Source organism: Polyodon spathula, chromosome 4, assembly GCF_017654505.1.
Source record: "Polyodon spathula isolate WHYD16114869_AA chromosome 4, ASM1765450v1, whole genome shotgun sequence".
Lineage (NCBI taxonomy): Eukaryota > Metazoa > Chordata > Actinopteri > Acipenseriformes > Polyodontidae > Polyodon > Polyodon spathula.
This window is the reverse complement of record NC_054537.1, coordinates 67,362,178-67,380,806: the sequence shown is the minus strand read 5'-3', so window position 1 is coordinate 67,380,806 and position 18,629 is coordinate 67,362,178. Positions and strand designations below refer to the sequence as shown.

General features: G+C 33.1%; 1 protein-coding gene across 2 annotated transcripts; it reads left to right on the top strand.

Annotated features, from left to right (window-relative positions):
* Nucleotides 1-3,121: 3,121 nt before the first annotated feature.
* Nucleotides 3,122-13,275, top strand: irx4b (iroquois homeobox 4b). Of its 2 annotated transcripts, none has more exons than XM_041248447.1 (6): nt 3,122-3,379; nt 7,366-7,522; nt 8,108-8,359; nt 9,065-9,171; nt 11,300-11,613; nt 12,034-13,275. In XM_041248447.1, the coding sequence occupies exons 2-6, from the start codon at nt 7,478-7,480 to the stop codon at nt 12,756-12,758; spliced, it is 1,443 nt and encodes a 480-aa protein (XP_041104381.1). In that variant the 5' UTR covers nt 3,122-3,379; nt 7,366-7,477; the 3' UTR covers nt 12,759-13,275. The 2 variants fall into 2 exon arrangements, with proteins under 2 accessions (XP_041104381.1, XP_041104380.1); XM_041248446.1 differs by having other exon boundaries at nt 7,320-7,522.
* The last annotated feature ends 5,354 nt before the right edge of the window (nt 13,276-18,629 follow it).

Below are 18,629 nucleotides of genomic sequence, written 5' to 3'. Positions count from 1 at the left end.
CAGGATGCAGCAGTAGGCCTATAGTTGTCTTTGAAATATTTGAACAAAAAAATTGAAAACCCAAGGGATATCAATAAAATTGGGACTAGTAATGTTAATAAAATAAATAAATATATAAATGCACAAATAAAGCATGGGATATCAGTGGGCACTCATTTGAGTGGAAAAAACCTTGGTGTATCATATGGCTATGAAAGAAATCAAATTGATTAGTTTATTTATGAAAACTGGTATATAAAAGCATGTAAAAATCAGTACAATATAGAAGCAGCTGGATTACAGGACTGAAAGGTCACAATGTCAAATTATTCCTCAAGACCAAGAATGGCCCTTTGAGTTTATAGAATGCCCATGCCTTCACATCATTGTTCAGTTCAATCTGTAGCCTACAGTCTGCCTGTAACATCACAAATGCAATAACCCAAGTAATTATTATTATTATTATTATATTATTTATTATTTATTATTATTATTATTATTATTATTATTATAATTGTCAAACTGTGAGTAGTTTACGTTTCCTCTGAAAGGTGCTGATTTCATTCCAAGTGTTAAATCAACCAATACAACCAACGATAAAACAATGACACTGTACGTGTTAACGGAGAACAAACAAGTCTGAGTTCACAAGTGCTGAATTCCTCTGGGACAGTTCAATAAATCAGAACTACTGTCACTCCACACTTGCTGACATGGTTTTAAATAGCTCAACATTAGCAAAGAATTAACTAGTCGAGTATGCTGCCTAGAATCGATTCCTGATAAATGTACTCAAATGCATAACCTTTGAATGAATTAAGGGATGGACTGTGCTGTCCAATAAAAATCTATGTTTGAAAGAAAAAGGAAAGCTGAGCAAGCGAACTTTAGCCAATACCCACCTACTTTTGCCTTAAAAGGTTTCTACATTGGAAATTGTATTTGGGACACTGTATAGTTCCCTATTATTATTATTATTATTATTATTATTATTATTATTATTATTATTATTATTATTATTATTATTTAATAATAATAATAATAATAATAATAATAATAATAATAATAATAATAATCATAATAATCTATATTAGATATTATTATGTCCAGGCATGGTCAATATTGGCCCTGGAGGCCCATTCTACTCACGGATTAATAGGTACCATACTTCAAGACATGAGATTGTAGTTCGAATTAAATCAAATAAACAAACAAAATAATAACATTACTGGAACACAGAGAACGCAGACCTATTCTGGGAAAGCACCACCTCTACAGCCAAAACTTGTTTCCAAAGTCCCGACTGTCTGGTGGTGTTATGCATCAATTGTGCTGTGCACATGAGCAGTATATCATAACACTATATGCATCTAGCATATATTATATAAAATATTATAGATATATATATATATATATATATATATCTATAGTATATATCTAATATATATATATAGATATACACACTGCCATCCACTGTACGTACATGGTGACTGTTTTCCGTATATGTATTTTTAAAAAATGTACAATGAAAGCAATCGCCGTGCTGCTTTGCAACTTGATTTGTCACTGCCAATAGCTTACATCAAATTGACAAGTCACGAACGGTGTTGGAACTGTAAAATGTGTCACTTTAGCTAATAATTTGAAATTCAGCTGTATCTCATTTAAAGACGAATTATTTCAATAAATCATTACAAGTTAACATTATGACCACATACTAATGTAAGAAAAAAATATATATTATTAGTACTCCGTTCGTCCCCGTTAATGCTCGTCGGGACTCGGGAGTGGTGGCTGAGCTTACAACCCTGAAAGCCTGATTCAAGACTAGTCAAACTATTGATGATGACACATCTTGCATGTTGAGCTACTTCCTTCCCCGACACACATGATGATTAAAGTAACTTGCGAACTAAATTAAGGAAATCATTCTGAACAGGTGCCGCAGCTCAGCATATAGTTTAAAAGGTTTTGAAATAATTATTCCCAGTTAGGATTGCAATTTACAACCTCTTGGTCAATCAAATGAAGTATTTTTGTAATCTAAATTTATTACTAAAAATATTTTTGATATATTATATATATATATATATATAGATATATAAGAATTTCTCCCTATATATAATATATATGATATATATATATATATATATATTCTAACGAAACAAACATTGTTTACTAAGATTCCTTATGTTTTTTTTTCTCAGTTTTGTTCTTATTTTTTATACATAAAATGAACAATATTTTAACATTGATGATTAGATGTATAAACACATATGCTTCATTTTTAATTAACATGTATATTTTTGTTAAAATAGTGTCGTTTAAGTCTGATAATGTCTATTTAAATAAGTTGTAACCTTATCCAACATGTTTTATATATATTTTTTTTTTAAATGACTTACCGATATCTTCTGCCCAAAGACTTTTAACATGCACACATTACAGGTTTTTGTTTTTAATTTAATTTAATTAAGTATGTCTGTTTATATTTATTTCTGTGTTATTTTTTGTATTGACGAGTGTAATTATTTAACTAAAGGGTACAATAGTTAGTTGCCTGTATTCTAAAATCATGTACAATGTTATACGTCAGTTAACGTTCGATAGCAGCGCTTGGTTTCTGGTAAGCAAGAGATGAGTGTATTAGTAGCTGTAATTGAAATCTGCAGGAATGTAATGGATAAGATGCACCGCTTCTAGCTTAATCATAGGTAAAACTGTCTCATCTGAAGAGATAATATTGGGATGTATTTCTTTGTAATTATTAGTCTACTGTTGAAATGTCATATGTTGTCTGACAGTATGGGGGGAAACTGAAAAGAGGTCCATTATGAAGTTTATTAATATATATATATATATATCTATATATATATATATATCATATTATATATATATTTTATATATATATATATATATATATATATAATACATAGTGTAGAATCTTTTCGCAAGAGTTAAATCAGTAATCGCGTGGTTCGTTAGTGACTTATCGAAGACAAGGAGTTCTGCCCAGGATCCTCAACATGCCATCCAATTCACTTCACTCACACACCCTCCGGGTACCCTGATAATTCGTATCAAAAACGGGTTATCCATCAGTGTCATGACTGGTCCATCGTGTTTTGTCTTTCCAATAGAGTCACAGTACTGTACAGAGGTAAATGCTTGCATTCATTTTTTGCAGCTCTCTCCTAAATTAACCAGCCAATGCGAGAAAAGGCTGTGGGTCCGGGACATGGGAAAACTATTGTTAGAAGAGTTTAGCTGAAAAGGTAGCAGCCAAACGCTGTGTGCTTTATGTATTGCCATGGCATAACTTCCTTAATATGTGATTATCTGGGGGCTTTGTGAAGAAATATTCCACAGCCAGCTTACTCCAAAGAAATTAACGTTGCAGGTAATTATCTTTTAAATCAGTACTTGTGCTATCTTGCAATCATTTGTTTTTTTTTTTTTTTTTTCAATTAATGGTCTTACCAAATGTCATTGTTAAACTAAAGAAGTTGAAAACAACTGTTACATGACCAGAAAAGAGGACAGTTAAAATATATTATTATTATTATTATTATTATTATTATTATTATTATTATTATTATTATTATTATTGGCTTCTTGGGATGCGTACCTGTATCCAAGTAAATGTCGATGGGTTCAAAAGTACTAGAACTTGAAGGACTGTTTTTGTATGCTACTCTATGCATTACTGATGATCACTGCATGTTTTTGTAACACAACGAAATAGCCTAAACATTTAATTGTTCGGTGTTTTTAATGCTAACACTGTCACTCACATAAAGTATGAGACGACCCTACAACCATATATGAAATCATAAATGCGATTGCTTTCAATACTGGGGGAAAGCACTCTATGATTTTGTTATTTTCTGTGGATTGTGGTTCTTTGGCATAATTTGTTATTTTGTGTCACTCTCGATTGCTTTAAATTCCACTTTGTAACGGCGTATTTGGTGGCTGTTACAGGTAGTGTCATCCTGTCATCCACCTTTAAGAACTCTAAATGGACATTCTTGCTTTTAAGTGGAAGTGACACGTTAGCTTTTAATCTTTTACAAACTCAAGACTAAATTAACTTCAAGGAGGAGAATCTTTTTAAAAGCATATACTGGTGTAACTAAATATTTAATAGGAACCCAATAACGCAAGCAGGGGATAATGGAAATATATACAGAAAGGGTCCGTGAACAAGATTGCTTACTCGACCTGTCTATCAAACCTCGAGCAATTATTTTGCTTGTGCTGTTCAAATGGTGTACATTGTTTCTAGCAATCCTTTATCAAGACTTTGTTTATTAAACTATTTATTGAACTGAAAACGTTAATAACGCAGTTTCATATTCTGACCATATTTTTTTTTTGTATTCATTAATACCAGTTTTAGGCCTATCCCCATTCGTCATTTATTGAACAGACAAAGAATAGATAGATAGATAGATAGATAGATAGATAGATAGATAGATAGATAGATAGATAGATAGATAGATAGATATGTCACAGCTGTTTGATATATTATATATATATATATATATATATATATATATATATATATATATATATATATATATATATATATATATATATATATATATATATATATATATATGTGCCGGTGGCCCAGATTCCAAAAATTACAAAGTATCTATGTAACACATGTTTATACAAATGGTATGAACAACACTTCAATCAGTTCAAATAAATGAATACAACCGTCACTAATTTGTTATAAATGAGTCTATGAAAAGTATTTAAAAGAATACATGTTTTCCTCGATAGAAAACAATTTAGCAAAATCCCTTTACACAAAGGATCAGTTCCAATCTGCTTAATATACGCCATAACAGAACGTGTAATATGTTCCTAAGAGGCTTTTTCAACTACTAAGTCCACACTAGCCTATTTAAGTGCAGTTGCCCCTTGTGTTTTGTGCGTCACTATCTGGCACTTATCTACCGTTACATCGGAAAACAGAAGAGACATCTCCCTTGCCAAATTATAAGTCTGGATTCCATGAGTATGTAGGATAATTTAACCCCTAAACTGGTAAATAATTTATTTTAAATTCAGAATTTGTATTTGTAATGTTGTGGTTTTATATATATATATATATATATATATATATATATATATATATATATATTATATATATATATATATATATATATATATATATATATATAAATGGGGCGTTCATAATTAAAGTTATTATGTAAATTTCCCGAACCTGCAACAGTCGTTGTCAGAAAACCCTGGACATTACTACGATGTAATGATGGCCGATGTGCTCATATATATATATATAGGATATATATATATATATATATATATATATATATATATATATATATATATATATATATATATATATATTATATAATACGATAGATAATGCCAACAACTTGTTTTAGGTAGCCCAACTTAATTTAATGACAAGCACTTTCATCTGTAAATGAGAGCAATTATGCAGCAGATATTATATTATGTTGGCCGTAGTCTCTAGATAGTCATCAATCACCCTCAATCGAGCTGTCAGTGTGGGCAGATTCGTTTCGTGCAGGCAGTCTTCCAGCTGGGGAGAAGAAGAGAACATCATCATTAATTTGAGTGTGACCCTTGGGCTATTCACATGTCTGAACCCGGGAGTCTCTGAGCAAGCTTACTCTGCAGCTAGGCTACAACACCTTATATGAAAAATACAGTTTCAAGCAAGCCTTGAATTAAAGTTATTTAAACACCGTACAGGTATTGTGCTCAGCACCCACAGGCAACAACACAACTTGAAACATGTGGAACAAATGAATGCAACAGTGAAGTAATATATTACATTGAAATTCAGACTATCAGCACACCAGACGAGATTATGCTTATACTGTATCTCAAATAAAAAGAACATTGCGAACATTGAAATGGACACTTGGTTGCATAGTATTTATTATTTTGTCTTTGGAAATATGTAGGTTTATATTTCCGTAAAATGTCTAACTTACTAAAAAAAATGTTGTTTGCTAACTAGCACTAACTTAATTAGTCTTTCAAATATGCAAAAGTTGCTACTACAACTATAAAAGGGACAGATCACATTCGCAAATACATAGTATCCTTTGTTTACATTAGTTACTCTCTCTCTCTCTCTCTCTCTCTCTCTCTCTCTCTCTCTCTCTCTCTCTCTCTCTCTCTCTCTCTATATATATATATATATTCACCAATACAGTTTATTATGTTATGTAGTATTATTGAAATAAAGCGTTTTAATAGACAATTAATTTGCCGTTTATACAATGGGTGACAATGTAATATAATCAATGTATATTATTATCATTATTATTATTTATTTATTATTATTATTATTATTATTATTATTATTATTATTTATTATCAGTTTGTACATGGGTAAACTTTACATCTTACACGTAACTTGATAAATACTTTATGTCAAACATGTACAGAGATGCAGGTTGATCCTGTACTCAACCATTAAAACAATGAATGATGATTCCTGCAGTAAAATATGGTTACACAATGTATTGTATACTTGTCTATGCTAAAATGCCATGTCTTACAATGCTTAGGCTTTTGAAATGTATATATGCAAAACATTTCTTGCCCCCAACCTTAACAGCAAGAAAACTGTTCCTAAAATAACTGCGGTGGTAATGTCTTCTGGTTTTAGACTGACCTCGTCGACTATCACTTCATCAGATGTTGCCAGAGGATTTAGTAGTGTGTGTTTCTTCGTTTGCCTCATTTGTACTTGAGACTAATCATTACAAAAGGGCGGAGTGAGGCAGCTGCTCATTAATTAATTTCTAATTAAAAGTCTTCTTCATCCCTCAGTGACTCAGGGGGAAAAAATAATCATTGCTTGGCTTAATTATTCTGAGCTTTTTTGTGCATCTCAATGGTTAATATGTAGAATTTCTTGAGAGATTACTATGGATAATGTAATTATAAGATTTAGGAAACCTGAACATTATCGATTTTCTATCTCCCTCAAGTTGTTCTGTTTTGATCCCATGGAAATGCATATTAAAGTTACAGTCTGGTCATTTTAAGTGAGATTCATCTGACGTCACAGTCACTGGTGTTTAAAACAACGTGCATCTAGGCGGAAATGTTTTATAGTACTTTTTTAAAAAGCAAAATATGTAATTCTGACACCAAAGTGATTAATCCTGGTGAAACGTGTGTTCATTGATTCTAATGAGATTGCATGTCATAAAACAGTTTAGGACCTACCAAAGCCACTTCATGTGTTATTTTTTTTTTTTTTTTTTTTTAAGGGTTTTTTTTTTTTTTTTTTTTTTTTTTTTTAATCATTGCAGAAGCATTTTAAGGAATTAAATATGGTATTCTGCTTCGCCCTATAAGCATCTCGGATACTGTGCTTACCAATCAATTGGTACAGTGAAACACAGCGAAGCTGCAACAGCGTGGAGACCAGGCGTCTCTCTTTCTTCCTCAATACTGGGACCTCTCTACCATGTCATACCCACAATTTGGATATCCGTACTCATCTGCACCCCAGGTAAGGCTTTCTTTATTGATCTTCAAAGGGGGTTCAATTGAATTTATTGCATTATTGATTAACAAAGTCGATGGTAGTACACGAAGCAGTAACCATCCTAGAGGACAGCTTTCAGAAAAAATACAGCATCTAAAAGTAGAACTGTACAATACTTTGCAGATTCAGTAAATATATAATTAAGCTGCAAATCTTGGCGTTGTTGTGGAGTTTCAGGGTTACACAGTGGATGCGTTGAGTTGATTTCTTTACAAAATAAATCTACCCAATAAATCACCTTCTGGTTTATTTTTAATTTTTATAACCATGCGTGTAACTTCATGGGATATTGCTATTCGGTGTTCTACTCAGGTTTATTTATTTATGTATTTATTTATTTATTTAGGCACAGATCCAGAAGTCTTCAGAGGTAGTATATTTTCTACACTTCCAGTACTTGGAAAAGAAAGGGCAGACTGTCTTTACGTTTATACGATGCTACATTCCTTTTTGTTTTGATATTTTACAGGGATATGCAGCGCGGTCTAAAAACGTTTAAACAGATTACTGAAATCCCTTGTTTTTGTGTTTATTTTGTGTACACTACAGTTCCTAATGACCACAAATTCTTTGACAACTTGCTGCGAATCTAGCGGCAGAACTGTGGCTGAATCTGGGGCTGCAGCCTCTCATCAAACGCCAGTTTATTGTCCTGTGTATGAGAGCAGGCTTCTGGCCACAGCCAGGCACGAGTTTAATTCTGCAGCTGCTCTTGGAGTCTATGGGAACACCTACACGAGCAGTCAAGGCTATGGGAACTATGTTACTTATGGCACGGATGCCTCCGCTTTCTACTCATTGGTAAGCACATTTCCGATCTCAACACATTGATTATTATATCAGCACTAATTAGGGCTTAAATAATCACACCTCTTGTCCCCCACAAAGTGCTTGTTTCAATCAAATACATTGCAGCTTGATGGATGGGATTTATCTTTTCAAACAGAATTGTGGTTTCATGGAGTTTAACTAATTGGCAATTGTACCTCTGTATTGTGCGCAAGTCGACCTATTAATTACGGTTGGATTGCCGGTGACATCTGATGAGCTCAGTTTACTTGAAATGACACTTTACTCTTGTAATGTAATGTAATGCGTGATTTAAGTTTTGTGTTAGGATGTATATATTTTTAATTCTTTAGCCAAGGTTTTATTTTATCTTCCAAAAGACCAAACTTACTGATTACAAAAAGAAAATACTTTTTTGTACAGATATTGGTTTGTTTCTACTTTCATCAACTGACATGCTGATCCCATTATTATCACTGTTGTTTTGTCTAACACGCTTTTATTAGTAATATAACATAACGTACAGACATTGCACCGCATTTGGTGGCACGTCTTCATACTGAATAAACCATTTCAGGAATTGTTTTTTCCAACATGTAGTTGACTTTGTCACAAAAGACTGTGTAATTTAAACAGCTGTAATGGGTAATAAAATAACACGATCTTTTTTTTTTTTTGTTTTTTTTTTTTTTTGTTTTTTTTGTTTTTTTTTTCAAGAGTACATTCGACTCAAAGGATGGGACCGGATCTGCGCATGCGGGGATCACCCAGGCTGCAGCCTATTATCCTTATGATGCTTCTTTGGGGCCGTATCAGTATGACAGGTAATGAAACAGGTTATTTTAACTGATTTTAAAAACGCTTCGTAAAACATAATTCTAAGTCCTGTCTAAACTAAACCATGACTCAAGCGAATATGTGATCATGGAATGCACTGTAAAACCAAAGTAGTGTTTGTTTTTGTTTTTATTGTTTTGTAACACAAAACAAACATTACAGTATACAGTAGGTAAATACTAAAGTGTTCAAAGTCTATGTTGCAAAAAGATTTGTATTTGATTCTTAGACATGTTGGTAGACGGTGCAACTTAAACGTCGTTTTGCGAGGCAACCTAATAGCATGTTTTTATTTTAAAAGAAAAACAGTAAATATATCAAGTTACACCTCTCATTAGATAAGTGGTGTGCTTCCAAGCCAGTGTGTGTGATTTGTATATATATATATATATATATATATATATATATATATATATATATATATAGACACACACACACACACACACACACACGTTTGGCGTCTTTAGCATAAACCTATAGATGGAGAGTCTGGGTTTACCCAGTGGAGGTGGGTTGTCGAGGATTTGTGGCACACTCTACAACCCGGTTTCTCAGGGACGTTGGGTTCAGTGGCCTAGAGTTGTCTCACACAGTGAAGAACTTATCTGAAGCAGCAGAAAGGAGCAGAAACTGGCTGTGGTTGAGATGGAAAGATTCTGGATAGGGATCTCAAGCACAATAGAAAGAAAGCAACGCTGATGTACAGGTAAGTAAGCTGGGCTGAGTTGAGTGGGGGATAGAGAGGGGAGATGCTGGGACGCCAGAATCACTGTTGAGCCCTCTTGAGGTGTCGTGGGCTAGTCAACAAACACTGAGGATCGAAGGTGTCCACTTGAAGACCCCAGAGATATACCCTACTTAGTTCAATCCAGACGGTTGTCATGCTGATGCGCTGGGGAGACCGCACTGGGTTGATCCCTGGAGCCAGCATCGCAGCCGTTGTGTGTGCTGATGCGCTGGGGAGGCAAAATGAGCTGATCCCTGGAGCCAGCATTACACTTCAGCAATCAACATCAGTCAGAAGGATATCTACATCATCAGATCGAAAACAATGCAAATGGATGGAGATGCAGATGGATCACATTAGTTTACTGCAAAGCTACGTCTTAGTTGGTGCTTATCTTGGCGAGAGCCGAGTTCAAATCAGCTTGAAGTTCAACATCTACTCTCATGTAATGGAAATCATTTTATATATATATATATATATATATATATATATATATATATATATATATATATATATATATAATATCCTATAATGTATTAGGAGTTTTGATCCTATGAAATTCATTATTATTATAAGTATTAGTATATTATACATAAAATAATTAATAATAATAATAATAATAATCATAGCCTACTTATTAGCTAGCTCTATATCTACCACTTTAATCTTGGATCATTCATCATATAACAACATGTTTCCCTTTGTAAGACCCGTCATTCTTCTGATCTGTCTATTTTCTGATGCTTTCAATTATTCATAGACGGTTGTGTGCCTTCTGCAAAACAAAGCTTAAAATTTAATTAAATTGTCTTAAAATTATGATTAATAAATAGATATGGTTAAAGTTACCACTTATATTAAGCAATTTAGCCTAAAGCTATTTCAAATAAAGGCTTTAATTATCAAATTCCAGGCCAAGCCTATGACTTCAGTTTTATAGCTATTCACCTAAGATCTTTTTTTTTTATGTATTTATTTTTACCTGAGGGTCTTCTTGCACACAATCAAGCAATTTTAAAGCAGGCTATTTTATCTTTAAGGATAAGTACATCTGAAGATATTACACAGCTGCAATGCTTTTAAGCCAGTTCTCCATGCATGAACATGTAACATGAAAAATTGCAATAAATGAACACTGGGGATTCTGATAAAACTGTGTTGCTTAAGGTGATTTAAATACTTTATCTATTATTTATTATATACCCCGGTTCAGTTTAAAAAAAAAAAAAAAAATCTGTTTTAGGTATGAACAGTTAACAAAATGTTCATTTGATTAATCAAATTATAGTTTCTTATAACATTATCATTTTGTTTTAGGTATTGCACAGGATCTAGAAAATAAAACGTATTTGTGTTTAATCTTTTTTAATTATCTTAACATTATTTAGATATGGCACAATGGATGTGGGGACAAGAAGAAAAAATGCCACTCGTGAAACAACTAGTACCCTCAAGGCTTGGCTCCAGGAGCACAGGAAAAACCCCTACCCCACCAAAGGAGAAAAGATCATGCTGGCCATCATCACCAAGATGACCCTGACCCAGGTCTCCACCTGGTTCGCCAATGCCAGGAGGAGACTTAAGAAGGAGAATAAAATGACCTGGCCCCCACGAAACAAGTGCTCTGATGAGAAGATATACGATGTTGAAGAAGGAGATGAATCTCAAGAGGAGCACATCAAGACCGAAAAGAACGATGATGGTTAGACAACTAGATTTTGTTAGCTGTATGTGATATGTCTGTTGCTATCATAGTTTCAAATGGGGCATCATAACAACAAGGTTGCCAAATTGTTTAGGTTACCAAAAAGCAGCATTTTCAAAATTGGAAACATTTAAATGTGACTAACATTTTTAAACACGCACCCTTTTTTGGTTATTTTGTAAATAGTGTTGCATATTACGTTTTCATCAATTTTTTCATCATTTTTTAAATAACTAACTGTCACTAAATTACAAAATGTAATCTAATGCAATAGTACACACGTTCCCATTCAAGTTTCAATCATGCTGTAGAGGACTATTGTTTCTATTGCGATTAGGTTATTAGTATTTACAATAACTTAAATAGGCTTTTAAAATAGGTTATCTAAATGATATTAATAATATTTTTTATATACAGATAACAGAAGCAGAGATGACAAGGAGTTGCAGCTGAGTGACCTAGAAGACTTTGAAGCGATTGAGTCAGAGAGTTCTGAGTGCGAGCTGAAACACCAGTTTCACATGGGCAGTACCCATATTAGAACCACCGACTGTCAGAATGATCACTTCAAAGAAGCCTCCTTAAAGATCTTAATTCCGTCATCACTTGAAGGAGATCAGGAAATTGGCAAAAACTGTCTAAAGACGGTGTCTGATGATTGTGAACGTGATCTGATAACTGGGAGGCAGGCAAAAACGTGTTTTCAACAGAGACAGCAAATGCTGGAGAGCAAGCCACGAATCTGGTCGCTGGCACAAACCGCGACTTCTTTGAATCAAACTGAGTATCCTTCCTGCATGCTGAAGTGTCAACAGGTGATCCCTTCATCTCCAGCTGTTTCCTCCCCTGTTAATGCAATTGACAGACAACAAGATTCACCAGTGACCACTCTCAGAAACTGGGTGGATGGTGTTTTCCATGATCCATTGTTTAGGCACAGCACTTTGAACCAAGCATTGACTAATACCACAGTTTCATGGGCCACTTCTAAAGGCACTATATTGGAGACAGGGGCACTGGAACATTCCATTGCAAATACTACCAGTGTGGTCAAAGGACACATTCCTAGTTTACAACACCAAGAATCAAATAAAGACAATTTGGTATTTACTCAGTCGGGAAGCAAAGCATTTTGCTCATAACAAACCAAAAGTTCCTGTTGACAGCTGCAAAGGTTACTCTGGGATGTACTCTTGAGAAAATGAAAAGACAAAAAAAAAAGTTTCATTTGAATATCATACTTTTCCTTCAGGATGTTGGATCACATTTATGTTTAATTAGTCAGGAGATATGTATACATTGTTATATTGACAGCATTTCATTCATGACCCCCCCCCCCCAAAAAAAAAAAAAATAAAAATAAAAAGGGATCAGTGTGAAATTTGATTTTTATTTTAAAAAAGCATGTGTAGCCAATGTAAAGGTTTAATTGAAAGTTTACATTTTAAAACGTTTACAAAAAGTGAAAAGAAAAATTAAGATTTTTTTTTTTTTTCTTTAAGGCATGCAAGTGTTGAAAATTCTTAACTCTTCTTATGGGCTCCGCCATTGTTAGCTAATTATTCACGAGCATCACTGCTAAAGATTTCACAGAACTGCACAATTTTTGCTTAAAACTGGAAGGATATGTTATTAAAGTATGTTCACAAATAAATTATGTTTCAGAGGTAAATGTTGAGTGTTGTCTGATTGCATTACTAAAAGGATGCTGGTTGAGCTGAATGCGATTGAATTACACGTAATTGATTACCATACTATACTTGTATGTATGTGTATTTATGTATTGTAGAACGGATATCATCCTTTTTCCCTGCACATCTGTGTAAAGAGATTTTGAGTGTTCTGTCTTGTGATAATTTCCATATCCTTGTCATTTTTCTTACTCCATTAAGGCCAATGCAATTAATATATGCATATAGATATCATGACACTTAATTCAGGTGTGTAGCTTTCATTTGAAAACGTTTACATTTTTTTTTTTTTAATTCATCAATTTATTAACAGTACTGGCAGTATTTGTGAAGTGAGATTTTAGATGATAATAACATTTTCAATTGCTTAAAATATAAAACAGAAGACCTGCAGAATTTAGTTTTTTAGATCTACTTTTAGCATCTCTTCATGAAATTGAGCGACAGTGAGCACACTATAAATAATAGCTACTTGTTTAAAATAAAGACAATTCATTCTTCATAAACTATTAAACAGAGTATACAAGATAGAATAACTTTAAGGCTTAAAACTTAATGGTATCTCTTTAAAGAAACTAGGTGTGTATTATAGAAGACATGAAAAATATATATTTGTGTTATTCAAAACTTTCTGAATTAAAATCGCATGTAGTCTTAGTTAGGAATATTCAAGTACTATATGTATATATATATATATATATATATATTATTATATATATATATATATATATATATATATATATAGATATATATATATATATATATATATATATATATATATCATGTACGAAGCCTATGATTGCCAGTGTTAAAAATGTTAAAATGGTAAATGCTATACTAAATTAAGAGTATAGTAGCCTGTATTTCCTCCTATCTCCAATCAGCTGTAATTGGGCTGTATGCTGTCATATTACTTGTCATTGTATTGACTTTCTTTCTTCTAGATGATATTATCGAAATCTCTGAACCTCTGTGCTGATCCAGCTGTCAAATTGTTAAGACAAGCGCCCTGGTCGCTAAAATGTGCAACAGCCAACATAATTTGAAGTGAAATTTTCATTTTGACACTAACCCTTCAATTTCCAAAGGCTGTGCACCCAGTGACATCCGCATCAGGGAAAGGCTTTACCGGGAGCCACGTCTTAAACTGAAAAGGGCAAAGGAACTCGAATTAGTTGTAATAGATAAAAAGAGCAAAAATAAAGTCAAAGGTACTTGATAGTAATAGCGAAAAGTACCTCTCCCTGGAGAGGTGATACAACGAGAGGCCCAGCAATGATGAATTTTAATGCGGACACTGCTCTATTGAACTCTTTTAAGTGAAACCGTTTAGACAAAGCAAATCATTTTCAAGCAAATAACCAAAATGGCAAGAAATAGAAAACAACATTAGATTATAATATAATAAGGGCAAAAACAAAATCGGTTTTACTTTAATGTCTGTATTAAGATGACTGGGTGGCTGTTTATTGTTTCTTACCCTTTTTTCTGTCTATACAGAATATACCTCAGTTATTGTTCTGAACAGGCTTTGTATTATTGCATTTTTATTTCTGCATGGAAATCTACTGATTCGGAAGCAAAATCGTAGGGAAAGCACAATAACCGAGTTGATTGATACTTTTTTTTTTACTGTGAAGGTTTTCAGAAAATTTATTCTGAATCGCAATAGGGGCCTACATAAAAACAATCTTAAAAATAGCACGTTTACTGAAATAAAGAGAAATACACTATTTAGAAAAGGCAGAAAAGATATCAATTGTGTAAATACACATAGCTAGATATAAGTTTATATATTTCTAGCACATCGATACAAAAAGTACAATGGGATTATCATGGTGGTACTATGGTACTGCATGGTACATTGATGGTACAGGATAGTATGGTACAGTATTGGATTACAATCGTGCTCATTATAGATGCCATGATACTTCTATTGTACACAAATAGTACAATGGTGCATCGCGGTACCTCCGTCTGACAATATACTAATGCAAAAGTACAGATTTAGACTCTAGTTTTAAACTGTGTTGTTAGCACCATAGCACTATTGGACAAACTGCACTTTGTTTTATAATTGGACTATAGAGATTAAGACTAGTGTGGTATTTGTATTGTTTAAGAGGTTGGTTTTGTATTTTACTTTATGAATTGTAATACAGTGTTGGATTATCTAACAGCATTGAGTTTTAACTTGGTCATATAAAAGTGGTGCCATGTTTACCATTCAGTTCTCTACTAACATTTTTTTTTTTTTCAGTTAGTTGGACCACTTTAACTGTATTTTGGAGGGAAAGAAAAGCATTGTATATTTTTCAATGGAAATATATAGTTAGCAACTGAAGATAATGGTAGCCTTTCATGTTATACATGTATCAAATATAATATCATATATCATACGATTTTCAATTTCTAGTAAAATTAACTTACCTATATCACTAGAGATATAGCAGGTAAAAAATGACAAATATCCACAGTCACATTATGTACTGTATGTTATTAGTTTTAATCAAAACTAAATACAAAATATTGTTCAATCAAACAAATAAGAGTGAAACATAAAAATAAAAACATTTTGTATCAGTAAATATAATGAATACAATCAGATATAATACTATAGGCAATCTGAAATAAACTCATACAGCTGTTTATTTTTTTTTTAAACCTATCAAATTACATAGTCCAAGCAGACAGGCATTTAACAATATAACAACTTCAAGGAACATCAAAATATTTGCAGTAGCAGCTCTGCAATTAATATTTTGGCAATTACAAATTCAAAGACAGGCATGGAACCGGGTCCTAACCCGGATAGGTTCCGACCCAAGTATAAAATGAAGTTACTGCAATTATTGTAATTGAATAGGTTTTAAAATAAAATATTATCAATAATACTGGCATACATATTTTATTTATTACCGTACCTAAGGATACTTATTTTGGACAGCTTTGTTTTTAAATTTAGCAGGTTAGTAATTCAGATGTGTAGATACAACATCCCATCTCTGACATTACTTTAATTTTTTTTTTAAAAAAACTTAGTGAAAGTGTTCTTACAAATGTGCCAATTTAAAAGGCAGCATTGCGTACCTTTTTTTTTTTTTTTTTTTTTAAAGGACCATTTAAAAAATGTTTAAAAAGTATTTAATCTTTGATAGCATGAAAATAATTCTTTTTTTTTTTGTAAAGTCATTTAGAAATTCTGTATTTTTGGCCATAGCATACATGCAGTTGCATCATTCTTTGAAAAATGTTTGCATGTTCAGCTGCAAAGTGACTTGAAACATACTATGGGGAATGCTATAAAACGTGGTAAAATTAAAAAAAAAAATAGATTTAACAACAAGTGTCCAGTTGGTTTATCACTGCATATTCCTTCCTTAGAATTGTTATGTTCAGTTAATTGAGTTTCCGTTACTGGCAACTACTTTCCTCTACTTTCACCTACGAATTTGCTGAATACTTTTAATATCCAGTGTTACTCTGTGTTTTCATTATATTTGTTGTATTTGACATAATAAATAATCAATTAAAAAATATAAAAGAAACTTGACTTTTTTAGTAAATGTTTGGTTAGTAATTTTTGTAAATTGTAAATTGATTAGTTATAAGTATACGGTAGTCAAGGAAAGAGAGAAATGCAATACTAATAAATTAATCTGTTCTTTACTATTCCCACCTTTTTTACTGATACTTATTACTGTAGTTGAAATCAAGACTGCTACACTCACATATGCTACAAATTATGTGAGCTTAGTTCTTAGAGGGGCCTTTTCATGCTCCTAATAATTCAAATGTGCTCTTTTACACGTTTAAAATGTCTGTAGCTTTAACCCTCATCACCTCTCACTCCCATACCTCCGAGCCCCGACCATGTACCATGTAACATTTACCATTGTATTCCAATTGGATTTTGCACCATGCTAGTCCCATGTGATTATGTACAATGGTACTGACCCATTTAAAATGGAAGTACCATGGTACATTTTCCATCGTAATACCATGGTCCTTTTTTGTAACGTGGGTTTAAAACTATGCCTAAATTAATTGGGCTAAGAATAATTAACAAGAAAACATAGTCACATAACTCCGCCTGTGAACTTTAATCATGACTACAGAGTCACCCTTGTCATTCAGTCCAGAGCCTCTCTCGGGCAAAGACTGACAGTTGTGCAAAATCATACCATAATTGTATAGTTTTACGTAGACAACAGTCTACTGAAGGCTAAATTGCATGGGGCCTGGTTTTGTTTAAATAATTAAACACATACATAAATACATAAATAAATCCACTCTATACAAAAGCGCTGAGTACAGTATAGGGGAGTGCTGTATAGAGGACTATAGTATAGGCTAATGAAAGAGCTGGTGTCTGTGTGGTGAGGGTGAAAGTAAAAAGAGAGAGAGAGAGAGAGAGAGAGAGAGAGAGAGAGATCGGCTCGAAGCTGGAAGACTAAATCATTCAGCCATGGCAAATTCAAACACACAGAGGAGAGGATGCTAAATTAACAGCATTTTTTTACATAGAGCCCAAATAAAACTGTAATCAGCGACGCGTTACTTTTCATTAAGCGAGTTTGACAGCAGCATATTCAGCCTCGACAAGGGAGCAGGAGCGGGTAAATAAACTGCTTTCAAACCAAGAGTCATAAGATAATTCTTTAAGCTCCATTAACAACTCTTAGCTGCAGGAAATGGGCTCCCTGATAACATCTCCAAATCTAAAAGCTTTATTGATCTGGCAAACCTCTACTGATGGTTCTATTTTTTCAACATAAGGAGAGAGGCGTTCAGCAGAGGTAATAGATTTTGACACAGCACCTTCTAACTGGGAATGTCAAAGAGAGAGTAAGCAAATTAAACGTTAAACGCCATTTAAAATTTAAAATGATTGTCTTCAGAGATTCTGCATACAGATTTATGTCTTCTGATTCTGTTGTGGCTTTGGGTCTGCCAGACCTCTTCCTGTCAGAGTTTCCTCCAGTTTCCAAGTGCCTTTTGATGGTTTAGGAAACTATATTCAATGACACTTTGGCTTTCTTTGCAATTTCTCTAAAGGAAAGACCTACACTTTTAAGGCTAATAATGGTCTGTCTGCCTTCCTTTGTTAATTGCCTTTTTTCTCGCCATTATGATAGCAATATACTACTTCCTGCAGTACAATACTGTCCAAATAATGATTAAGAGGGTGTAGTAACACAGTCTGTTCCAACACTGTTTTTATACAGACAGAGGGTTTGTAAGTAATCAACATAAGTTGGTACACCTGTAGGAATTGTTAGCATCAACTTTCAAGGCTTAATTTACTTCTAATGCTGCAGA

What these genes read in the sequence shown, in the direction of transcription:
- irx4b (XM_041248447.1), top strand. Translation starts at nt 7,478, where the DNA reads ATGTCATACCCACAATTTGGATATCCGTACTCATCTGCACCCCAG. An exon ending in GGGCCGTATCAGTATGACAG is followed by an intron (nt 9,172 to 11,299) that starts GTAATGAAACAG and finishes AACATTATTTAG; the next exon opens with ATATGGCACAATGGATGTGG. An exon ending in GACCGAAAAGAACGATGATG is followed by an intron (nt 11,614 to 12,033) that starts GTTAGACAACTA and finishes TTTTATATACAG; the next exon opens with ATAACAGAAGCAGAGATGAC.